A 7,887-nucleotide genomic window follows, 5' to 3' on the forward strand; every position below is an offset into this window, starting at 1 on the left:
CCCCCCCCCGTGCCTCCATTGTGCGGCCACTCTCCATCGAGGCGCTGGGAACCGGCGCTTGGCCAGCCTTTCTGCTGCCCGGTTTTCTCGCCCGCTAAGAGACAGTCCAGGAGCCTGGGATCTACGATCGGTCGCCAGCCAATACCCCTCTCTCCCCCTCCCTGTCGCCCCTTTGATGTGAGTCCTGTTACTGCTTCTTGCCCCTCCCCCTCCTCCTCCCTCCCCCCTCCCCCCCCGTGTCGCCCCGCCTAACACCCCTACCCATTCTCGTGCTGGTGCCTGCCCCATCTCGTCCCTTCTATTTGTGGCATTCCCATCTCTCTGCCCTCGCGCTCAGAGAGCTGCGGTGTTTTTGCGTCAAACGGCAAGCGTACCATGTTCAGCCACGTGCGTGTCCCCCCTCCTCCTGCCTATCTGTCCCTGCCCTGCCTCCTTTCGCCGTCTCCGCCGCCGACACCGCCATCTCACTCGATTTTCGCGCTCTTTCCCCAACATGCACACATGTATGCATGTGCGTGTGTGTCCGTGTGCGCTCATGCATGGTCGCCCTCTCTCCCCCACGCTTCCAGGTCAACCGTTGCGCCTCGGCGCTCTTCCGTGCTGGCCAGCCTCTGGCCATGGCCAGCCCCATGTCGGCCTCGTTGCTGGCCTCGGTCGCTGCCCGCCCGGCCGTTGCCTCGGTCGCGGTGGCCACCCAGCCGGCTTGCCACTACTCGTCCAAGCGCAAGAAGCGCGGCATGCGCGTCTTCCGCCAGCCGGCCGCCACCTACTCCATCGACGAGGCCGTGCGCATCCTCAAGGCCCTGTCTTTCACTCGCAGCACCCAGAAGCTGGATATTGTCTTCCAGTGTAAGCTCGAGAAGAAGTGCGTTCCTCCTCTTCCTCCTCCTCCTCCTCCTCCTCCTCCTCCCCTGTTGTGTCTTCCCCTCGGCTCTGCCCGGCCTATGATCCTGGCTCCACTCCTCCTGCCGCGCGGATTGCTGGCTGAGCTGACCTTCCGTGCCCTCTCCCCTCCCTCCCCCTCCCTATCGCAAACCTCTGCGCGCATTCGCATACACGCACACACAGCGAGACCATCCGTGGTCTCTGCAACCTGCCGGTCAGCTCGTCGGCCCCCCTGCGCGTGGCGGTCTTCGCCACGGGCACCGCGGCCGTCGATGCCAAGAACGCTGGCGCCGACATCGTCGGTGCCGAGGACCTGGTCGCGCGCATCCAGGCCGGCGAGGTGGACTTCGACCGGTGCTATGCCACCCCGGACATGATGCCGCTGGTGGTGCGCGTGGCGCGTATCCTCGGCCCGCGTGGTCTCATGCCCAACCCCAAGTCCGGCACGATCACCGACAACATTGCCACCAGTCTGCGCACTGCCCAGTCTTCGGTGGAGTACCGTGCTGACCGCCGCGGCGACGTCCGTGTCTCCCTCGGGACCATGGACTTCTCCGGCCGCGACCTCCAGCGCAACATCCATGCCCTCTACTCGACCATCCTGGCTGCGCGCCCTGACAACAAGAACCGCCTTGTGCGTGTGGCGTACATCTCGTCCACCTTCGGCCCGGCTATCGGCCTGAATGTGGCCGAGATCGATGCCCTGGCGTCGGTTGTCTAAGTGTGGGAGAAAGGAAAGAAGAAGAAGAAGAAGAAGAAAAAGCGAGAGCGAGAGTTCTCCTTTCAATGCACGACGCCCATGTGGCGCCTGTGACGCTGTGTACCGCGCGTGGCCGCGAGCGTATGCATGTGTGCATCTTCGTCACTTCCGACAGCCCTGCTACTCCCCTTCCTGCCTCCTCCGCCCCCCTCCTGCCCTTGTTCCCTCTCCATTCCGTTTCCCACAGGGGAGCCTGCCGCCGAGGTGGTTTCCCCCCGCCCTCCCCTCCGCCGCCGTCTCCACCTCCTGCTCCCTCTGCGCGGCTCCGATGCCCATCCCTTTCTTCCCCCTCCCCCCCTCCCCTCTCTCCTCCCTTGTGTCGCGTGCACGTCCTTCAGTGCTTCTTCCCGTGGGGAAGTGTACGACACCGCGTACAGCCTCTTTTTTTAACATAGATGATAAACCACAGACATTTTGCTCCCAGCCTTTCTTCCTCCCCCGCGCCCTCTCATTCCTCTGGCCCGCTACTCCGGGGAGAGTCGGGGAAGGGACCGGGGCATATCTTCAGGTGACGAGTGTGGATGCCGGTTGTCTCGCGCGGCGAGAGAGGGCCAGGGCGCAGGCATGCATGGCTCGGGGCATTGGGACCTCATCTCCGGGCGCTGGTGCCGACGCACCCGTGCGCCAACGGCCATGCGACTAACCGCCCCCTGGCGTCTGTTGGGCGGGGTCCGGATCTCGGCTCCCCCCCTCCGCCGGCCCCCCGGTCCAATGGGCTGAGGGGGAGGGGAGGGGGGGCGGGGGCGGCGGCAATGGAGGGCCGCGACGAGGCCGAGTGTGCAAGGCAACCCCCGGCGGGTGGTAAACATCAGCCCACTTCTCCGGGCCGGTTGGCGGGGCAAGGAAGGCCAGGGGCTGCCCTGGCAGTCGGGAATGCACGCACCAGACGCCTGGCCTTCTGCCTGGGGGCGATGCGGCAGGCTGGCCTTGATATGCGGCCGCTGATCGGGGGCACGCCCGGCCGCAAGCCAAGCCAAGCCCGCCTTGGCACATCTTCCTCCTCCCCCCCCCCACGGCACGCCCCCCCCCCCCCCCCCCCCCCCCCCCCCCCCCCCCCCCCTCCCCCCTCCCCCCCCCCCCCCCCCTCCCCCCCCCTTCCCCTCCTCCCCCCCCCCCCCCCCCCCCCCCCCGCCGTCCTCTCGAGGGCTCTTTCTTGTACCTCTTTTGTGTGCTTCCCGCTCTTGTAGCCCCCTCCATCGTGTCGCTCTCCCCTCACCTCCCGCCCTGCGTGTGCTCAGCTCCGCCCCCGCCCCCGCTCCCCGCCCCTCTCTTCCCCGCTCTCCCCGTCAGCGCCATGTGTGCCGAGCCCATCTATCCGGAGGTTGTCCTCTCCAGCGCACCTGGCAAGGTGATCCTCAGTGGCGAGCATGCGGTGGTCCACTTCAAGGTGCGCTATCCCTTCCCGCCTTCTTTTGAGGGTGGATGCCCCCATCACATCGCTCCTCACACTTCCTCCCCCTCCGGCGTGCATTTGCACGCGCACGCGCACTCGCGCACACGCACGCACATGCATGCACGTGCAGACGGCGATTGCCGTGTCGGTCGACCTGCGCACCTTCGTGTCCATTCATGTTGAGCCCTTCGCGGGCCTCGGTGAGGCAACCATTGCCCTGGATATGCCAGATGTCCGGCTGGATTCGGCCCTGCTGTCCTGTGCCAAGATCGCTGCCCTGGGGCCTGGCTTGCCGTCTGACGCCGAGGCGGCCTGCTCGCCGCTCGAGATGACCGATCATACGCGCGAGGCCTTTGACGCCGCGTCAAAGGCCTTCGTCGAGAACCCGGCCTCATTGAGCCTGGCTTCAGTGGACGCCAAGCAGTCGTCCACTCCCCTGCCACAATCGGCCCTGGCTCTGACCGGCTTCCTTTTCCTCGTGCGGCACCTGTTGGTCGATAAGCTGTATGTGTCTCCTTGTGGCCCGTTCTGTGCCTGTCGTTTGTCACCACTCGCCGCAATGCCCCCCCGACACACACACGTATATCATCTGACCAAGAGCCTCCCCCCCCTCTTCCCTCCTCCAAACCACCTGGCCCGGCTGTCATCATTCGCCAGGACCGAGCTGGGCCTCCTGGCCAATGTGTCCGTCCACTCGACCCTGCCCATCGGGGCCGGCCTCGGGTCATCGGCCTCCTACGCCACGGCTCTCTCGGCGGCCCTGCTCAAGTGGCGCGTGCTGCTGGCGGCCCCGGACACCCCGGCCAAATGGTTCCACTCGGCGGCCTTCCGGGATCTGGTGAACCAGTGGTCCTTCCGAGCGGAGCAGCTCATCCATGGGACCCCGTCCGGGGTGGACAACTTCGTGTCGACCTTCGGCGGGACGGTGGCCTTCCGTCGCGGCGAGGCCCCGGTGTCGATGCCCCCGCTGCCGGCCTTCCTGCGGTTCATTGTCACCAACACCCGGGTGCCGCGCAGCACGCGTGCCTTGGTGGAGAAGGTGGCCTCGAACTTGGCGGAATTCCCGACCGTCGTGGGCCCGGTGCTGGACGCCATCCAGGGCATCAGCGATGCGTATGTGGAGCTCCTGGCGCCGCTGGGCCCGACCGGCGGGGCTGACCTGGACCATCCGGCCATGTGTGCCTTCCTGGCCAAGTTCGCCAAGCTGATGACCATCAACAATCACCTCCTGTCATCGGTCGGAGTGGGGCATGCCTCCATCGACCGGGTGGCTGACATCGCCGGCAGTCTGGGCCAATGTGCTACCAAGCTCACTGGTGCCGGGGGCGGTGGGTGCGTCATCAGCCTGGTCCCGGAGCCGGTGGCCCCCGATACCCAGGCCCAGGTGGCGGCCGTGGTTGACGCCGTGTCGACCGGCTTGCGTGAGGCCGGCTTCGCGCCCTTCGAGACGCGCCTCGGTGGCCCGGGGGTTCTCTTCTACGACCTGGCTGATGATCTGCCCGGCGCCGGGCCGGAGGATGATCCCCATGCCCTGCGCAGTGCCATGCATGCGGCGTGCTCAGATCACAAGTTCTGGGTGGAGATCGAGTAGGCCTCTGCACCTGGCACCTGGTTTCGGTGGGGGTCTTGACGTTTCAATGTGCCTGTCGGCAAAATATATCTTTTGCGCGTGCGCGCACACATTTATTGCCCATACACACACACACACATACACACACAAACACGCGCGCGCACGCGCAATCACAGATACACACACGTGTAAAAGCATATACACGCTTGTGTGGGGGCTCTCACAAAGGCAGGAGGTTTCTGCAGATGGGCCAGGATGAATGATAAAAAAAGATGGATCTATTGGTTTGGACTGGCTGGATGCGTTTGCTTGCGTGGACGCCTGCTAGGGTGGCGAGGCATCCCAAAACCCGAGAGACTCATTGAGTTCCCGCACCAAACGCGCCTCGGCCGCCGGCCGGATGTACTGTTCGGCCTCCCGATCAAGTCGCTGGTCATCCTCCAGATCGTAGCCCCGAGCCGAGGGCATGGGATCGGGACTGGAGGCCGGGCCATGCGCGATGGTCCCCGGGTCCGAGAGACATGGGCCCAGGAGGTACACCATGCGCGCTAGGTCTGCCAACAGGGGAGCCACCAGCGGCAAGAGGGCGTCCACTTCGCGTGGCCGGGGGTGTGATTCGATCGAGGCCCGGTGGGACAAGTCCGGGAAGAGGTACGGCATGTGCGTGGCGGCCAGGCGCAAGAGGAGGGCAGCTCCCCGTCGGGCCAGCCGGGCCAATGTCGCTGACGAGTAGGTCGTCGGGATGCCGGCCAGCCCGACGGAGGCATCGCGAGGGGTGTTGGCTGAAGGGCCCGCCACCGCCTCGGCGGATTGGCCAGGCCCAGGGGGGTCACATGGGAAATCGATGCCAAGCGGGCCGTAGGAGATTTCCAGCTCGCGAGACACCAGGGACGAGGCGGCCGCAAGACACCCCGTGGCCTGGCGACAGACAAGGGGCCAGGATTGTGCCAGGGCGAAGGGGGTCGTCGGGTCCGGGGGATCCGGTCCCAGCGGCAGGAGGGCCAAGATCAACGAGGCAATGGCCAGGCCCCGATTGGCCAGGAACTGCGGCTGGCGTCCGGATGCCGCGCCGAGTGAGGGACGTGTCCAATCGGCCGATTGCCCAGGCTCCATCGGCAAACGCCCGGCGGCAGTGGCATCGGCATCGAACGCCGCGCGCAGAAGCCCCGCAAATGATTGGGCACGCCGCATAAGTCCGGCTCGCAGTATGCGCGGGTTTCGCTCGAGGACCGGGGGCCGCGGCGCCCGGCTTGAGGGCGTTTGGCTCGGCACGGATGGCGGCGGGAAGAATGTCTCCCCTTGCAGGATGGCCATGTGGCTGGCTGGCAAGTGGTGCACGAAGAAGTCATCCTCCAGTCGCGCGACAATGCGCTCCAGGTAGGCTGGGGCCTCGGGCACCGAGCCATGCAGGAGAGACGATGTCCCGGGGGGCGCTTGCACAGCTGGGGAGGGGGGACCCCCGGGAGAAGGTCCCATGGCTACGGGGGCCTGCTGCTCCCGGAGGAAATAGAGTCGCACACGGGTGGCCATCTGACGAAGACGCTTGACAGGCACTCGGGCAATGGTCTGGGGAAAATACGGGCGTCAGACGGGCATCGGGATGGGCATGCGGCCACAGGACCAGGCAGCGGGCAGATCGCACGGGCAAGAAAAGAAAAAAGAAAAAAAAAGGCGAAGCGAAGCCACCCACCGCAAGTTCTTCGTGTGTGATGGCACGGCCCACTTTCAGGCACATGACATGCAGACAGGCCGCGGCGAGCAGAGCGCGTGGACGGACCCCGGCCCAGGTGGACGATCGCCCAGGCGGACCGACCGCCTGCCGACCGGCCTGATCCTTGGGCGGGTCCTCGAGCAGGTTGACCAGGAGAAATTGCGCCGACTCCGATTGCTCCACCGGCAGGCCAAGTGAGTGTGCCCACTCCTCGATCTTCCGGCAGGCGGCTAGCGGGTCGGCTCGCAGGGTTCGGACACCCGCCGACCGGCCGGCCTCCCCACTGCCCGGGGCGGCCATGCTATCGGGGGCCCGGTGGCCGGGCGTGCGGTCACTCGCCGCCCGGCTGCCGAAGCGCCGTTCGGCATACAGACTGCCGATGACCGTCTCGGAGTCGATGCGATTCTGCACCGAGAGACTTGAAGTGGAGGTTGCCTGGGCCGAGGGCGGTGGCGGGGCGAAGGACAGAATGGAAGACTCGATCACCAGGCCACAAACAACACACACCATCTGTCCATTGGCGGCGTCCTCCCTGCCTCGAGGGGGTTAGTGACGAGCTGGTGGCTGCAGTTGCGAGTGGGGGCGGCCAACAGACGCGAGTGTGACTTGGCAGCGGGAAACGCACGCGATTTCGCCATCTTCCAGACACTGGGGACAGCCCCCAAGTCGGGGGCCTGCAGCCGGGCCGGCCATCAGACCGGCAAGCAAGCAGCAGGGTGAGATCTAAGACCAAAGAGCAAGTTACAGGGGGGGGGGGGGCACAGTGAGAGGGGGCCCAAGGATGGCAGGAGGAGGAGGAGGAGGGAGAAGGGAAGGAGGAGAAGGGGGAGGGCGCGATGCGGGGCGCCAGGCGTGGAGCACCTGGCTGTGGTCCGCCCCCTTTTGGAGGAGGCACGGGGCGAGCGGCGTCCCGTAGGAAAGGGTGGCGGCTGGTTGCATGCTTGATCGGGCTGCGAGCCGGATGCCAAGGGTAGCACCGGGGGTCTGTCCTGCCCGAGATCCGGGCCTCCTTCCCCCCCCCCCCCCCGCCCCCGCCTAGCCCGAGGGGATTCCCGTGCCCCATCCATCGCACGATCGTGAAGAGCATCCCGTGGGGGGGGGGGGGGGGGGCGATCCCCAATCATGGGCACCTCGTTTTATGTCCCACAGACACTCACACACACGCACGTACACACCGACGCAGGCGCACAATGGGGGACATGCGCACGCAGACGCGGACGTGCCCCATCCGGGATGGATTCCTCTACCCGCCCGCACTCCCGCCAGTGTTCCCTGCGAACCTGGCGCCCAGATCGTTACCCATCCATCGGTCGGCGCGAGGGCGCTCCGACCCTGTGCTGCCAAACGGGAGTCCCCTGCGGCCTGGGAACGCCCGGGACCAAGCGGCATCGATCTTCTCCCTCTCCTCCCTCCCCCTCTGCCTCCACCCGAATTTCACCCTGCTCCCCCCCCCCTCAAACGGCAGGGCCCGCCGGCCGGACGACCGGCCGATGGGACAAGGGCATGCACATCTCCGGATGCGCAGCCGGGCGGGCGGGGGGGGGGGGGGGCGATCCCTGGCCTGCTTG

The 7,887-nt window shown here is 66.6% G+C and overlaps 3 protein-coding genes across 4 annotated transcripts; 2 read left to right on the plus strand and 1 right to left on the minus strand.

The window, feature by feature from the left end:
- The first annotated feature begins 79 nt into the window (after positions 1–79).
- Positions 80–2,064, plus strand: H696_02517. 2 transcript variants are annotated; one of them, XM_009496426.1, is made up of 4 exons: positions 80–177; positions 338–387; positions 570–865; positions 1,069–2,064. In XM_009496426.1, exons 2-4 carry the CDS (start codon positions 376–378, stop codon positions 1,604–1,606), a joined length of 846 nt encoding a protein of 281 aa, XP_009494701.1. In that variant the 5' UTR covers positions 80–177; positions 338–375; the 3' UTR covers positions 1,607–2,064. The 2 variants fall into 2 exon arrangements, with proteins under 2 accessions (XP_009494701.1, XP_009494700.1); XM_009496425.1 differs by lacking the exon at positions 80–177 and having other exon boundaries at positions 242–387.
- Positions 2,065–2,836: 772 nt separating this feature from the next.
- Positions 2,837–4,755, plus strand: H696_02518 (mevalonate kinase). Its single transcript, XM_009496427.1, has 3 exons — positions 2,837–3,032; positions 3,169–3,542; positions 3,696–4,755. Exons 1-3 carry the CDS (start codon positions 2,940–2,942, stop codon positions 4,627–4,629), a joined length of 1,401 nt encoding a protein of 466 aa, XP_009494702.1. The 5' UTR covers positions 2,837–2,939; the 3' UTR covers positions 4,630–4,755.
- A 124-nt stretch (positions 4,756–4,879) lies between these two features.
- H696_02519 (hypothetical protein) lies at positions 4,880–7,189 on the minus strand. Its single transcript, XM_009496428.1, has 3 exons — positions 6,945–7,189; positions 6,299–6,851; positions 4,880–6,174 (listed from the first exon to the last, which is right to left on the minus strand). Exons 1-3 carry the CDS (start codon positions 7,010–7,012, stop codon positions 4,933–4,935), a joined length of 1,863 nt encoding a protein of 620 aa, XP_009494703.1. The 5' UTR covers positions 7,013–7,189; the 3' UTR covers positions 4,880–4,932.
- Positions 7,190–7,887: the final 698 nt, after the last annotated feature.

This window comes from Fonticula alba (genome assembly GCF_000388065.1).
Source record: "Fonticula alba strain ATCC 38817 unplaced genomic scaffold supercont2.3, whole genome shotgun sequence".
In the NCBI taxonomy this organism is placed as follows: Eukaryota; order Rotosphaerida; family Fonticulaceae; genus Fonticula; species Fonticula alba.

What these genes read in the sequence shown, in the direction of transcription:
- H696_02517 (XM_009496426.1), top strand. An exon ending in CAGTGTAAGCTCGAGAAGAA is followed by an intron (nt 866 to 1,068) that starts GTGCGTTCCTCC and finishes ACGCACACACAG; the next exon opens with CGAGACCATCCGTGGTCTCT.
- H696_02518 (XM_009496427.1), top strand. Translation starts at nt 2,940, where the DNA reads ATGTGTGCCGAGCCCATCTATCCGGAGGTTGTCCTCTCCAGCGCACCT. An exon ending in ATGCGGTGGTCCACTTCAAG is followed by an intron (nt 3,033 to 3,168) that starts GTGCGCTATCCC and finishes ATGCACGTGCAG; the next exon opens with ACGGCGATTGCCGTGTCGGT. An exon ending in CACCTGTTGGTCGATAAGCT is followed by an intron (nt 3,543 to 3,695) that starts GTATGTGTCTCC and finishes ATCATTCGCCAG; the next exon opens with GACCGAGCTGGGCCTCCTGG.
- H696_02519 (XM_009496428.1), bottom strand. Translation starts at nt 7,012, where the DNA reads ATGGCCGGCCCGGCTGCAGGCCCCCGACTTGGGGGCTGTCCCCAGTGT. An exon ending in CTGGAAGATGGCGAAATCGC is followed by an intron (nt 6,852 to 6,944) that starts GTGCGTTTCCCG and finishes CCCTCGAGGCAG; the next exon opens with GGAGGACGCCGCCAATGGAC. An exon ending in TCACACACGAAGAACTTGCG is followed by an intron (nt 6,175 to 6,298) that starts GTGGGTGGCTTC and finishes TATTTTCCCCAG; the next exon opens with ACCATTGCCCGAGTGCCTGT.